Here is a 16594-nt window from a genome sequence, read left to right on the forward strand (position 1 = left end):
CACTTTGATTTAATATGCTGCTGAGTAAGTAATTGAAATGTATAACAGATCAGAGCTCAGCGCGCCAATGGTATATATGTTACGGGCAACGTAGGGATGTCGCGCATCGTTGACGGTGCCCGGACATCCTCGATGGTGCCCATACCTACTTATACTATGATGACACATACCTATCTCCAGATTTTCTCTTGGTAACTACATTCTCTAGGTGGGACCAAGGAGGCTTATTAGCATAAAGTTTATTTTGAACTGCCCAAGGCGGTATTACTTAAGGATTGCACTTCAAATTTAAGAGTTCAGCAAATGAAATTGCTTACTTCCTTTTCTTTAGGTATCTTTATGTTTTGGAGGGGGAATTCACCTACGGGTCTTTTAGCTTGGTTGCTCATAAGAGTATTTTGGTAGTTTTTACTTCACTTGCCTAACTTTACTTTCGAAGATTCCTGTGCTCACAATACTCTGGGTAATCTGATATTCGCAATAAAAATGTTTTAACTTACGCATTACACATTATCTACTCTCCAAAAGTAACAATAAAATGTTTGTAGCCAGATTCTTCAGGAATGTTTCCAATTTCAAAATAACTAAGGGCCTTCGGTTTCTCATTAGAAAAGTAGATCAGTCAGTGGAGGTAGTTCATAAGGATCATTATAACAATGTGTCTTTTCAGAAATTTTAAGTACATTGTTTAAGTAAACTATTTCACTTTGAATGAACAAGGACTCTGATATTAGAATTTTCTAATGCTCATCTTTGAAGTATTTTTTAGCCTTACAAAGCTTACTGAGATCATGGACTTTCAATGACTTCATTTGTCAATATGTACATTTAAGAATACTGCTGGCCTTTGACAATCATAACAACCTAAAATTAAAATAAGGTAACTATTCCAATACTTATAATGCGCAGGAAGAAAAAATTTTCCCAAATTATTTGCTAAGGCTATTTTATTTTATTCTATTTGAGAGATTTACCTCCTCTAAATTTTTTGAGAAAATCAGTTTGATTTCAAAAGGAACTTTTTTTATATGAAAATAAATTGGGGTACATCTTTAAAAAAATATTAACTGATCCCTGTTGGAATTATTCTGTGTGGAATCAAGCAGAGGTTATGCGAAGGTAACCGACTGACTAAGTTTGGATACTCTGATTAGGTAAATGTCATTCAGACCGAAGTTGACCGAATATTTTTTTTTTTAACTTAGTTTTTCAAGTCATGTCCTTAGTTTCAGCATCACCACATAACTCCGTTTAAAGAGAATAAATGCGGGCAGCAGTTAATACTAGCAGTATTTTTATGTGAGTGCCGGTATTTAATTTTGATCTCCCTGTCTTTAAAATTTGGACAGGAATATTGTTCATCTCCAGGGAAAGAATAACATCAAGAGGGAACTTAGTTTGTAATGAGTCCTTATCCACCTATATTCATAGTTATACATTTTCCTCCCTTTTGATAAGAATCGAATAGTCTCAGCATATGCGGAAAAACCAAAAATAACTGATATAACCACAAAAAATCCTTAAAAAGGGTAAAAATTCCGCCAAGCCTATGAGATCTTACCAAAAAATTAGTCGGGAGTATCTAAAAAAAATTCAAAAAAGGAGAGGTGGGGGGGGGGGGAGGATTAATCTCTGGAAAATTACAAAAGGAGAAAAGAAAAGTAGCTCAAACTCTGTTTTCCATTTCAAACCTCAAAATGTCTGATATCGTTTGAGGTCAAGATTTTTTAAGCAAAGGTACGCGCCAGAACTACAACGAGCAAATGGACCGTTAATTCTGCTGAGAGTCCCCTTTAGTTGGTCTCGGACGCAACCAGCTTACCTTTGAAGCTAGTCTAGTTACCTGGGTCACTAATACAAGGAAGGATAATTGGATTTGTTTCCTACGAGAAGATGGCAAGGGATAAAACAAGCAGTTCTTTTTTCAGTCTCAAACCTCAAAATATTTGATATCTTTTGAAGTCAAGATTTTTTATCATCTCCTTATCTCACTTTCATTTGCGTTTTGCATTTAACGAAACAAATTCCACTCTCATACATCAATGAACTTTATTTAATCTTTCGCTAATTATTCCCCTTCATTTCAGGTAGCCGCAACTCTTCTTACCTACAATAGCCATGTCAGGAACCATTGTATAATACTTACGAAGTTACGAGACCTCCCTTGTTTAGGTCAAGAATAGAATAAATATTTTCGATTCAGATTCTGCCACATTCTTTGAAAATTAAAAAGAAAGTCAGGTAGATGAAGGTAGAATTCTTAAAAAGAGCAAAAAAAAAAAATGGCTAAAAATCAACAATTCTGGCAAGACGGTCCCGATACGTACCATTTGAGTGTCAGCTGCACTTCTTATCTTCTTATAGGCACCAAGGTATAGCCTCAAGCATTGCAAGTAAAACGACAAAGAAAGGATTACAAGAATGCTCGAAAAAACTCCTCTTAAAGTCCAGCAAGAACTTAAAGCCTATGAAATTCGTTTCGTGTCAGATCCCAAGGGCTTATTTAGAAATGTATTAGTTCACTTAAAATGAAGGAGTTGACTGTCGAATTTATGATATTTTCGCCTAGCGCTCACAGTAATTAGCCGTTCTGAATTTTGAAGGACCTAGGAGACGTGGAAATGGCAAGTGGTGAAAGGGAAGAAAGAAAAATCGACTCCAACAGATAAAAAGATGCATTTCCATTATTCGGCAATTTTGAACCTCCCTCAATTACCCTTATTATTGGCACTACCTTTTCAGCCATACCACACCTACAAGAGTATCTGGACTGTCTCGCCAGAATTGTTGATTTTTTAGCCATTTTTTTTGGCTCTTCTTAAAAATTCTACCTTCATCTACCTGACTTTCTTTTTAATTTTCAAAGAATGTGGCAGAATCTGAATTGAAAATATTTATTCTATTCTTGATCTAAGAAAGGGAGGTCTCGTAAGTATTATACAATGGTTCCTGACATTAGGGTGTCCCACTTTGAGGGTCACCTCCGAATTTTGATGATGGTACCCTCTAAATCGTCGACCCCACTCATACAAATAAGATTGCACTAAAGAAAAAAATTCTAAAAAAATTTTTAAGGGTTGCGCACGGCCAAAAACTACCCCCCAGAATAGGGCAAAATGCAGAATTTTGCCCATTTTGACGCTTTTTTTAAACAACATTGTAATTGAGCTAGGGTTCTGAAAATTTCACAGTAAGAGCATATGTTAGGGTACTTTAAAGAAAAAATTTTGTTCATGTCATCATGCGTTCCCAATTTTTGCTAAAAATCCTCAAAATCGGCTAAAAACGCGATAATTTCAAGATTTTGTATTTTTGTCTCATGACGATTTTTTCAGCTGACAAAGTTAAATTAATCCATGAAACGTAACATTAATTGCATCTTTATACTCATTTTGACCAAAATTCATACTTTACTTTATTAACCCCTCCCCCTCCCCCTTCTTTATAACCGTAAATTCAGCGTTTCCTAAGTTGCAATAGGTGCATGTGATTTTTTTCTTTTTTCCATTAAAGATAATACTTTTATTCACATTCTTACATTTTAAAAGTCGACGTAATGTTTCATTAAAGTGGTACTAACTTATATACAATGAGAGAGCATGATGTGAACTTGTTTAAAAAAAAAAAAAAAATAGTAATAACTTGTATTTTCGAAAAAGAAATTAATTATTATTGCCCTTAAAGATGCGATTTGTATTTTACAAAAAAGTTACAGGTTAGGTTAGGATAGTTACTTAGTATACTTTAGAACTTCAGAGCATACTACTTACTACTAAGTATAGTTCAGAAAAACGAGTTTAGTCTTCCAAAAAGAAGTGGCAAGGTTATAGTGCAAGGCAATAGGTGACAAAAAACAGTTGAGGAAATGCATTATTCCTTTCTTTTTATGTACCTGGTAAAGTTAGGAGGAAGTTTCGTCAAAGAAGATTCAATGACTATTCATGTGATGCAATTTCTTAATTTTTTCGTTGTTATGAAATCAACCATATGATAGGATGAAAATTTGTGTAATTCAGTGTCATTTTTCACTAGCTTGCCGAGACAATTATCATTGCTCTTTTTAGTTACTAAAGCTTTAAATGTTTTTCTTTTCATGCCATCAGAATTAAATCAATCAAAAACAGACAGAGGCCCCAACCTATCACTAAGATAACTTTAATGTCTTGAAAAAGTGGCCAATGAAGCCTCTGATACTCTCTTATTAATACTATTGTACCTACTTTTTTGTAAAATACAAATCGCATCTTTAAGGGCAATAATAATTGAAAGCTGAGGTTTTTACCAGCAAAGATTGAACATCTTAAACTGAATAAGCAAACTTTTTGAAGTCCTTTCAAATCACTTTCTGTTGGATCAAATTGACGCCGAAAAATAGCCCCAGTTTCGAAAACAGAGGGATGAACTGGCCTGTTATTACCGCTGAAGCGTCAGTTGTTAAGTATTCAAAGAGGAAGTAATCATGCATTTCCTCTACTGTTTAGGCACCTTGCCACTTTTTTTTGGAAGATTCACCTCGTGTTTTGAAGTAATATTGAGTCGGTGTTTCTTCTTTTTCTACGGAGCTTCTGTGAAAGTATTTTAGAAGAAAGGAATGATGCTGTTTCTAATTGTTTGGCGCTTGAGTCCATTCCCATTTATTTTAGTAAAATTAATTTTTTTTTCGAAAATACAAGTTATTACTATTTTTTTTTTTTTTTTAAACAAGTTCACATCATGCTCTCTCATTGTATATAAGTTAGTACCACTTTAATGAAACATTACGTCGACTTTTAAAATGTAAGAATGTGAATAAAAGTATCATCTTTAATGGAAAAAAGAAAAAAATCACATGCACCTATTGCAACTTAGGAAACGCTGAATTTACGGTTATAAAGAAGGGGGAGGGGGAGGGGTTAATAAAGTAAAGTATGAATTTTGGTCAAAATGAGTATAAAGATGCAATTAATGTTACGTTTCATGGATTAATTTAACTTTGTCAGCTGAAAAAATCGTCATGAGACAAAAATACAAAATCTTGAAATTATCGCGTTTTTAGCCGATTTTGAGGATTTTTAGCAAAAATTGGGAACGCATGATGACATGAACAAAATTTTTTCTGTAAAGTACCCTAACATATGCTCTTACTGTGAAATTTTCAGAACCCTAGCTCAATTACAATGTTGTTTAAAAAAATCGTCAAAATGGGCAAAATTCTGCATTTTGCCCTATTCTGGGGGGTAGTTTTTGGCCGTGCGCAACCCTTAAAAATTTTTTTAGAATTTTTTTCTTTAGTGCAATCTTATTTGTATGAGTGGGGTCGACGATTTAGAGGGTACCATCATCAAAATTCGGAGGTGACCCTCAAAGTGGGACACCCTACCTGACATGGCTATTGTAGGTAAGAAGAGTTGCGGCTACCTGAAATGAAGGGGATTAATTGGCGAAAAATTAAATAAAGTTCATTGATGTATGAGAGTGGAATTTGTTTCCTAAAATGCAAAACGAAAATGAAAGTGAGATGAGGAGATGATAAAAAATCTTGACTTCAAAAGATATCAAATATTTTGAGGTTTGAGACTGAAAAGAGAACTGCTTGTTTAATCCCTTGCCATCTTCTCGTAGGAAACAAATCCAATCCTTCCTTGTATTAGTGACCCAGGTAACTAAACTAGCTTCAAAGGTAAGCTGGTTGCGTCCGAGACTAACTAAAGGGGACTATTTGCTCGTTGTAGCTTTGGGGCGTACCTATACTAAAAAAATCTTGACCTCAAAAGATATCAGACATTTTGAGGTTTGAAATGGAAAAAAAGAGTTTAAGCTACTTTTCATTTCTCCTTTTGTAATTTTCAAGAGATTAATCCCCCCCCCCACCTCTCCTTCTTTGAATTTTTTTTTTATACATACCTACTAATTTTTTGGTAAGATCTCATAGGCTTGGCGGACTTTTTACCCTTTTTGAGGCTTTTTGTGGTCTGGGGTACACGGAGCCTTTCTTTGCGACATTAGTATTCGTTTTACCGAAAATTTCCGAGGAGTGCTCATCGGGAGCAAGTAGTAAGGTTTAGACAAGAACTATTATTCTTTTCTCTGCAGCATAAAAAACTGTGTTCATGAAGAAACGGCTAAGTAGAAAAACAAATGGATAAGCTCTTTTGTGGTGAGTTTTAATTATTTGAGCCGGACCTTGATACTTCTGAGGACGCTACTTTTCCACAGTGCGTTGTTTTTCTACTTAGCTGTTTCTTCATGGACACTGTTTCTTATGCTTCAGAGAAAAGAATAATAATTCTTGTCTAAAACTTACTACTCGCTCCTGATGAGCGCCCCTCGGAAATTTTCGGTAAAACGAATACTAATGTCGCAAAGAAGGGCTCCGCGTACCCCAGATTTCGAGTACAGCAGGCTTTTTTTTTTTTTATCGAAAGTGCAATGCTTACGAATTTTTTTGGCGGAGAGTTTGGTTTTAAACGGCAATTCCATTGGGCAAGGGGAATTTTCGAAATGGGCATGAAAAAAATGTTTCAACCTCTGCCAATCACTGAACAGAACATGAACGATTGTCCGATTTACATTCGGTTTGGATAGTATGACTTGTTTTTTGCGTAGAATTGATTTCTGAAATAAAAAAGTAGGGGCGGCATTTGTAAATTTCGACTTACGAGTGGGGCACCCCCCGCCCTTCCTTTGGGAAAATGTAAAATACGCTAAAGGTGTCCCCCTCGATATAAACGAACACATATTTTACCGTTTTGCGAAATTCCAACGCGTTCGGCAGATATTCAAGGTGGCTCCTTTTTCGTGAGACACCCTCCATAGAGATTTAAGCCATATCGAGCGCTTCAGCTGAACTATCTGCTCACACATGGAGCACAAAGTCTCACATTAAGAAAACCAAATATTTCTCCATTGGTGGGAATCTAATAGTCATGAGGAGCTTTTTTAACGTTGGTCTCATTGCTAACTAATTACACGAATGACATGATATAATGATGATTCAATTTTCAACTTCATCGGACCACTGTACTGAAGCTCCGAAGGGGATTAATGGGGACTTTCGGCGAAAAACACCTTTTAAATGCGTGGAATTGATTGGGCTTAAATCCAGTCGTATGTTGATTTTTGGCCATCAAAATGCTTTGTTTACTTGACTAAAAGCTAAATTAAAATAGTGGAGGTTTTGTTGTCGCACATATGACAACTGGGGTTTCCAAACTAAAAATTGTACCTCCAGAACAGGCAGGATTCACCACTTTGGCAACTTATGAGATATGTATTCACCCTAAGGGTGTGATGCATTCAACATTCAATATTTGATATTGCACTGCATTATACGCTGCATTGTTATTCTTAGGTGGGTGATAATTTAAAGCTCACAGTCAAAATGCTACTAGAAAAAACTGAACTGAGATTTATTCCAAATTTTACACACCGAAGGGTTAAGTGCTCAGAAGCTCACTGACCCTATGAATAATTGAAAAATTTTGTATCGAAAATTCAGATTTCGCAAAGAAACTTGTTTTTTGATTAATGGAAAAAACATACCTCAAATATGGTAAGAATTTAAAGCTGAAACTTAGTATTGCTAATAAAGCTAACTATTATTGCCCACTTCACACTGAAAAGATAACAGATGGATGCACTTGGAATGAATGTACACAAATCTGATGAACTGTTCTAAAAATAATGGTTAAACTTTGTTTAACATAGGTGGAAAAGCTTAATTAAACGTTTTGAAATGCTAGTGAATAATATTTATTCGTAGTGGTACCAGGGTTTATCATTAAGAAATTTTGCAGTTAAGGAGTTCAGTTCTCAATTGAAAAATAAATAAATATATAAATAAATAAAAGAAAATGTTTGAAAAATGAGAGATTAATGCTACAGTTAAACATAAAATAGGAGTTTTAATTTGACTGGTTCAACAGTTCAAATCTCAACATTTTATACACTCCTAAATTTTCTGTAAGGGCGAACAAATTCACATATCATTACAAAGTCAATAAATAAAATTTATCAAGGCACAAAATTTCATTTCCAATGAATCGTTTGCTTTGAGATGAGTTGAATCACCATAACACTGTCTAACACACAAAAATGCTCTAAGATTCTGAACTAAATGAATTTTGGGTCCCTGCGTCCGAAAATGACTTACGTTTTTTTTTTTTTTTGTTGGCCCCTGTCTACACGAGCAACTCTTTTTGAGGAGTGAAAAATAATTACTGGCATTCTTCCAATCCCAACAATGACTGATGATAGAAAACGGCATTTCATGGTCAACAGAGGATTGGAACATAACTGAGAGGAGAACTTGAAAGCAAAAAACTTCTGCTTGCATTTAACATGTTTAACTCAAAAAGGACATAAAGTTGATAACAGAGGAATAAAAGAATCGGCTAAAAGATAGGTAAACGGACTAAACACTTTTAGTGCAGAAGAATAAAATTTGAAAAAGACAAAGGAAAACAAACACTTAAAATTAATCGGTAATACATTAACATAAATTCAAGGGATGTACTCAGTTCAAAATTCATTGCAAATGAGCTGGACACATTACAGTAGGAGAAAAAAAATCAAAGAAAACTTTTTGAATAGTGAAAAACTCCCTTATTCACTGGGGTCGGACTTCTACGTGAAATAATACTTCTAACTAGCAGACAAGATAATAGTACATTTGATTGCAAGACAATTTTTTTCTGGTGTTTCACTGCTTGTACATGATGTATGTACTTATAAAAATAGTATTACAGAAAAACGGTATTTTTCTCTATGTTTTGATGGTGAGATACAATGGATTAAAAAAAAAGGATAGGATCTGCCCAAACGTCAAGTTAACAGACTCAGTACTTGCAAAGAATCATCTTGAATAAAACACGGGGATTGAAGTCATCCACTGAGGGAAACTTGTCATTTGCTCTTTCCTCGCAATCTCAGCATTTTGGGATGTACGCTTTTTAACTGCATTGTGCAAAAGAGGTACTCTTTCGCCTAATATTAGCAATAACATAAGTACAATGAATAATACTGGCGTAACTTGATGCTTTCATCAGTTAATAAAACAAGTTAGTTACTTATTCATTACTGTGTTAGATGATGTTGGTCACAGTTTTATAAAAAACGGTGGAGTAAACTCTCCATAATTCGAGCCTCAATAATTCAAGGACCCACATGATACAAAGACAACCTCTGGTCCCTTAAGGGAACCTTCATACTTTGAAAACATTCAATGACAGACAGGGTACAGCCTCTAGACAGGGTAAGAACTGGAGGCTCTAAGCACATGAATCTTCTTCAGGATTTCGCGTAGAATCCAATGGTGAAAACGGGAATTCATGAAACCAACTGATAAGCGAGATATTTGCGTAAATAGAATACGCATTTTTGATAATCCCACTCGCCTAAAATACAAATGACGTCACATTCGCAGCCAATAGGATTGTCGCAGCGCCTCTGGCGGCGGCCGACTGAGCATCGGCCATCAAAAACGTCCAACGCTCCAAACGCCGGGATCGTAAACAAACGAAAATTGATAACAGGAAGGACCCAAGCAACTCGAAATCTTTTAATTTTCATTAATTTAAGTACATGTTCGACCTCAAGAAAGCATTTGATAACCTGGAGCCACAGCCTATCGGCTCATTGTAATGTGCACTCTGAAAATCAGTTCGACAAGTCCAAACCCTGACATTCTTTTCTTTGACCATTCTCTTTTCATTCTCGCCCCAATTTAAGTGTTTCGCAGTTTCTTTATCTGAAATATGTGGTCCTGAATCCATTCAAGAGTCAGATGTTCACCTTTCTTTTAGTATTACAGCCTTTCTACCCCTCAAACTTCACCGATATGATCTCATGTAGTTCAAGGTTTCTCTGGCCCGAACCGAGTGATTGATTACACTTCTGAGGTGTGTCTTATGGTTCTTCAAATTAGCAGTTTAGAACTAAATTAGGGACAACAGTGACTCAATCCAGTTCTGCTTTCTTGTTCAATGTTTGTTATCAGTGTCTGTTCTTTTACGTGACCATTCTAGTGCTTACACTGTTACACTACAAGTACAGGTATTATTGCTTTTTTCCAAATGTCAGGCCTTTTTCTTAAGCGTGCTAATTCACCACAGAAACTGTCCTAGTTGTGTAAATAATTTGGTGTGTAGTTACTGAGTTAATACCTCCTTGCGGTGATGCAAACTTTCTCAGATCCGTCATAAGTGGGTTTTGCATTTAGACAATCACTCTTGCCAGATGAAATTACTGCTCTAGCAGCTTCAAATTGAATTATTAATTGGACTTGTGGAAATGATTTTCAGAGTGCACATTACAGTGAGGCGATAGGCTGTGGCTCCAGGTTATGAAATACCAGGAAAATGGTTGTCAAATGCTTTCTTGAGGTCGAACATGGACTGAAATTAATGAAAATTAAAAGATTTCGAGTTGCTTGGGTTCTTCCTGTTATCAATTTTCGTTTGTTTACGATGCCGGCGTTTGGAGCGTTGGACGTTTTCGATGGCCGATGCTCAGTCGGCCGCCGCCAGAGGCGCTGCGACAATCCTATTGGCTGCGAATGTGACGTCATTTGTATTTTAGGCGAGCGGGATTATCAAAAATGCGAATACTATTTACGCAAATATCTCGCTTATCAGTTGGTTTCATGAATTCCCGTTTTCACTATTGGATTCTACGGGAAATCCTGAAGAAGATTCATGTGCTTAGAGCCTCCAGTTTTTACCCTGTCTAGAGGCTCATTACATTGAATGTTTTCAAAGTATGAAGGCTCCCTTAAGGGACCAGAGGTTGTCTTTGTATCATGTGGGTCCTTGAATTATTGAGGCTCGAATTATGGAGAGTTTACTCCACCGTTTTTCATAAAACTGTGACCAACATCATCTAACACAGTAATGAATAAGTAACTAACTTGTTTTATTAACTGATGAAAGCATCAAGTTACGCCAGGATTATTCATTGTACTTATGTTATTGCTAATATTAGGCGAAAGAGTACATCTTTTGCACAATGCAGTTAAAAAGCGTACGTCCCAAAATGCTGAGATTGCGAGGAAAGAGCAAATGACGTGTTTCCCTCAGTGGATGACTAGAGGCTCATTGGGACATTAGTCCCCTCAACGATTTCTGCATAAGCTTTTCTGTAAGTGACTTGTCATAGTGCCAGAGAGGCACCCTAACGATCAGGGGCGGCTTCTGGGAGGAAAGTAAAAAAACAGTGAGGAACACATAACGCTTATGTTAGCAATTAATATGGCCAAGACTGAAAAATTTCAACTTTGATACTGATAGGAAAATCAAAAAAAGCACTGTCGGAGACTTCATGCCAAAGGTGGCAGATGAAGACAATGCTGTTCGTGGAACCCTGCAAGATCCAGGAATTACTGCAAATGTTGCTGAGCTGTCTTATAAAAATAATGGTGATTATGAATCCAACTATCAAGAAGCCTAAGGATTATTACCTGCACAATCTATTGTCATATCTAAGTGCAAGGTCGAACCCTAAAGAGGGGTCCAAGGGACGAGCAACCTACTCAATACATAAATTTACAAAGCTAGATAGTGCTTCAGGGGCGACCATAAGGTAACCTGCTGTTAACTGAGCGCCCCGTGGGTCCACAGAATAATTTCGAGCATACAGCCCACAGCCACAGTTCGTGTCAGAGAGAGGTAAATCAAATTGTGTTGCCCACTCAAAATTCCTTTGGGATCTTGAAGTGAGATACACACACAGTCATTTAAGCCTAAAATGGAAATATTCGGTCTAGCTCTCCAAAAAAGAAATCGATTTTTGTGTTTTTGGCGCTGAAATGTCCTTCAAAGACAATCAACGATTCAATTCCAAGGGGGTGTGCATATATAAAACGGTATATGCATCATGGAATGTACGATTTTTGGGCTAAAAATCGATTGAGTAGGGTCCCGAATCGCTCCGAAGCTTCATTGACCGATAAATTGGCTTTTTTTTTATTTTTGGGGTGTGTTGCACCCCTTTTTTCACACTTTTAGCGTGAGAAAACCTGTGCCATCATGGATTATGATTATTAGGTCATTTCCGGCGAGACATGGAATGCGCATGGTCATGAGTCAGGGTCGGATACAAGGTTTTTGAAATACAGGGGGTCTAAGTCATACAGGGTGTGCACAAAGTATGGGTATTTGTTAAAACCTCGAGAACGGCTGCAGATATTGACTTATGGTTCCGAAAAAACTTCCTTGACTTAGAGTAGGTACATTTTTGGTGAGAGGTCATGACCCCCCTCGCCCCCCAGGGGGATGGGGATAATGGCAACCCTCGAATCTCGAATGGGAACCCCCAACATTTGATACCACGTTAGAAAGAACATACAAAAAGACAATTATTTGCGTTAATTGCAGGTTGCCACCTATCACAAAATGACGCGAAATTGATATCTTCGTTGTTAAGTGGCACATTCCAATGAAATTCTACATACAGGGATATTTTTTATTTCAGGAAAAGTATGAATCTGACATCAAAATGCAAAAATATTACGCGGTTTTTAAGTTGGCAGCCTCTTCTCAAATGGCGGTCACCTCAATTGTTTCGAGAAGTTAAACCTACCACCCACCTCCTAAGGGGGCAAAGGGGTGTTGATCTCTCACCAAACATGTACCTACTTTAATTCAAGGAGTTTCATCCAAATCGGCCGCTTTAAAACCAAGCTATCAATTTTCCGCCATTTTGAACTTGAACCAGCCGCCATTTTGTAACTGTGATAGATGGCAACCTGCAATTAACGCAAATGATTGTCTCTTTATATATTCTTCCTAACGTGGTATCACACGATGGGGGTTCCCATTCGAGATTCGAAGGTTGCCCTTATTCCCATCCCCTGGGGAGCAAGGGTGGTCATGACCCCTCACCAAAAATGTATATACTCTAGGTCAAGGAAGTTTCTTCCAAACCATAAGTCAATATCTGCAGCCGTTCTTGAGGAATTAACAAATACCCATACTTTGTACACACCCTGTATGGAGAAAGACGCCCCCACCCCCTCCCTAAAAAACCAAGTAAGGGTTTGTGAATGATGTAGAAAAATCTACCAGATGTAGCTGAATCAACCACTGCAAGCCGCGCTTCGATATCTGAATCAGATTAACAATTTATAGTCGGAATTGGACATTAAAATACCTGCAGAAATGAGTGAAAGTCGAGGACTTAGACCCCCTGTATTGCAAAAACCTTGTATCCGACCCTGACACATGACCAAGCGCATTCCATGTCTCGCCGGAAATGACCTAATAATTATAATCTATGATGGCAGAGGTTTTCTCACGCTAAAACTGTGAAAAAAAGAGCGCAACGCACCCCAAAAATAAATAAAAAAGCCAAATTATCGATCAATGAAGCTTCAGAGCGATTCGGGACCCTGCTTAATCGATTTTTGGCCCAAAAATACATACATACAAAGATGCAAATACCATTTTATACATGCTTACCTCATTGGAATTGAATTGTTGATTGTCTTTGAAGGCCATTTTGGCGCCAAAAACACTAAATTCGATTTTATTTTTGGAGATCTAGACAGAATATTTCCATTTTAGGCTTAAATGACTGTGTGTGCATCTCACTACAAGATTCCAAAGGAATTTTGAGTGGGCAACACAATCATTTACCTACATCTGAGACAAACCGTGGCAGGGGTTCTCCGAGGAAAAATGATCGAATGAGTCTGCCTGTCTGTGAGACAGCAACAAAGCAACACTTCACTCCGAACGCAAGGAGATGACAGACCGAACAAGGACAGGAACCTTCCTGTCAAATCGTACGTCGTGCTGACTCGCCTCGCTAGCCTCGAGGCAAAGCGTCGGAACAGGCAGGAGCCTTGCTCAGCTCTGACAGCGGAGTAGCGATGGGGGATCCGATCCTCGATCGGAGACAGTCGACGGCGTCAACGTCTCAGGCGGAAGTCTGAGGGCCGAGGTCCGAGATATGGATGATTGACACTCAAGGGAGACGGTCTTTGCCCTGTCGTGTGGGTTGAAGGTCGGCCAAGGAGCGGATCCTACCGGAGGCCGTACCGGGACTGACTTAGACGGACCGCGATCGAAGACTGTGACTTGACTCGGTCGGACAACGGCCGTCACCGACGCGTATAGCATGGGCACCCAGGTCTGGGGAGCTAAGAGCTCCGAGGCAAGGTAAACGTAGGGTCGCGGCATAAACCCGCGATTCTGACTTGAGCACTCATGTCTGGTGGCAAGTGACCAACAACGGAGGGTCCGAAACCCTGCGTCCGGCAAGAAAACTCTGAACTCGCAACGCACCTTCGAAGGTGCGGGACTTGAAGTTTCCGTAACTCCTCAACCTGCTTAGGATGATGGGTGATGAGTCACTCTAAAGTAAGTCCTAAGGTGGCCCTGTCGTAAGACCTTTGGTTGACAGACCCTACACGGCCTTGTAGAAAAGGACGGGGGCCGTGCTGCGAGAGAAAGGCGGCCGGCCCATACTTACAGTTAGCAACTCACTCAACTCCAAAGATGATAAATCGTCCATTAAGGCTTAAAGGCTGAACTGACAGAGACTACATGTTGGATACAATGTGTTTACGACTTAGCTCACGATCGAAGAAAAAGTTAACCAAGCTCGTTTTAACTTAGGCACTCAATCCAAAATCAGGGCCTCCTATAATACATGTGAGTAGAAGATTTTTCATCATGTTAATAGGTGAATAAAAGTATAAATTCATTACGTGTGACCTCTTCATTTCAGTTTTTTTCACTTCCCTCCTCCAAATTTGAAAACCTTGCTTTGTCCATCAATTCTTTGATTCAAAATTTCCTTCCCATCCCTTCAACTCCAAATTATTGGGCGTTGACTGTACTTATACTGGTTTGTTTGAAGATATTATTCTCTTTTACGTAATTTTCAAGTTTCGACCATCAAAAAATTCCTGTGACAAATGCTCAGACCAATTTTCTAAAATCTTGGTTTCTTTGTTGTCTTTATTTGTAAGTTGGGGAGGAGTTTCAACATGAGGTAAGAATTCCCACTTTTATGACAACTTCTCCTATTTTACTCAAAATTTCACGGGACGTATTTTCTCCCCTAGATTTTTTAGCCCAGCGGGTACTTTTGAGAGCGCATTCTGAAAGGATGTTCTGCTTGTATATTTTTGGTTGATTACTAGCAGCTGAATCCAGGAGGGAGACTCAAATCAAAAAATGTATCTGAGATTCAGTGTTAGAAAGTTGAGTGTCAAGCTCCATCTGAAGATCTATTTCCTTTAATTTCATTCTACTTTCATTTCTTTGCGTGCAATCATGAGTTGGCAGGCAAAATATGAACTGTGATGCTATATTTTACAGTTAAAATTTTGCATAACCCTTGAAAAGTTCACCGTCAAGAAGCTCTAAAAATCACTGTTTTCTGCGAAATTCAGTATGGACCATTTATCAGTTCTTCAGGGGAGATTTTGAGTAAAATTTCCACTTATTAGAAGTCTAGCAAATACTTTCAATGAAAAGACAATTAAAGTGACGTCTTCCCTAAAAGAACATTGGGTGTCCAAGCGTTGGGTATCACTAATGTAGATGTTGTTCCATAAAGCTTTGACTTGTCACCAAAAAAAAAAAAAGCTAAAAAACGTTAAACTACGACCTTTCTAGCCATGGATGATCCAATACATCCTCAGCAGAAAACCGAAGTTCACAGTTCGACTGGAGCATGTGTGATATAAGGTCTTTGGCTTGATCTGAAACTTCATCCCAATAAGGAGATGGAAAGGAATACACACCGGATAAAATGTCATCGAATAATTCTTCCTGGTTATCGTGCTCGCTTACGAATGGTGGGAAACCACATAATACAATGTAAAGAATGACCCCTGCTGCCCAAACATCAATCTGGAATAAAAAGAACGTATTATACATACAGCTGTAAGCCGAATTTGTGGACCTGAAAAGTAAGAGGCAAAATAACAGCAAGGTAAACAAACAGTGTCTGAGTAATTTTTTTTTCCCAGCCACAGGCACCTCAGTGCCATGCTATGCTCCATAGACATGCCTTCCTTCTACTGTATTCTTCAACCAACAAACCCAGATATTACTCTGTCACTCTGTCAAGGGTGGAGGTGTTTTTCCTTAAATCCTCTTGTGATACTTGAAACAATGACATGTGGCCACTAATGAAGGAGACCATCCCTGTAGATTTAAGGGGACTTTTTAAAATGTGGAATGTTTTGAGGGGAGGTCACAAGGTGCCGAACAAGAGTTTTACTGAGACTTTCTTGAGTCCCCTGGAATCTTTGCAAATCTACGCAAAGGCACAAAGAGTGTAGCTAGCAAAGTACGTTACAATCCGTCACAGGGTAATAGCTTGAGATCCAGGGAGCTTACTCCCCAAGTAGCATTTTGCAACGAAAAAATTGCAATTTAAATGAAATAAAATTTCCAGATGATTTCAACTTTCTTGCAAGAAAATTGCAATTATTTTACAACATCTGACCCCCTCATTGTAAAAAAGTTGCAATTTTTTTTTTGCAAAGAAATTTCAATATTGACGACCTTTAAATTTCAACCCCTAAATTTTCCGGGGAAATTATAATAATTCGAACCCATGCTTAGGTAATGTCCTACGACGTTTAGCAGCATAAAATACC

The 16594-nt window shown here is 37.9% G+C and overlaps 1 protein-coding gene across 3 annotated transcripts in view; it reads right to left on the minus strand.

The window, feature by feature from the left end:
* Positions 1 to 7715: 7715 nt before the first annotated feature.
* LOC109037860 (serine/threonine-protein kinase GL21140) overlaps positions 7716 to 16594 on the minus strand; it is an 89852-nt gene continuing 80973 nt past the window's right edge. For all 3 annotated transcript variants that reach the window (XM_019052706.2, XM_019052704.2, XM_019052707.2), the window contains exon 10: positions 7716 to 15839. In XM_019052706.2, the coding sequence (XP_018908251.1) occupies positions 15588 to 15839 (252 nt within the window). In that variant the 3' untranslated portion in view covers positions 7716 to 15587. The remainder of the gene's footprint in view (positions 15840 to 16594) is intronic.

Source organism: Bemisia tabaci, chromosome 2 (genome assembly GCF_918797505.1).
Source record: "Bemisia tabaci chromosome 2, PGI_BMITA_v3".
In the NCBI taxonomy this organism is placed as follows: Eukaryota; Metazoa; Arthropoda; class Insecta; order Hemiptera; family Aleyrodidae; genus Bemisia; species Bemisia tabaci.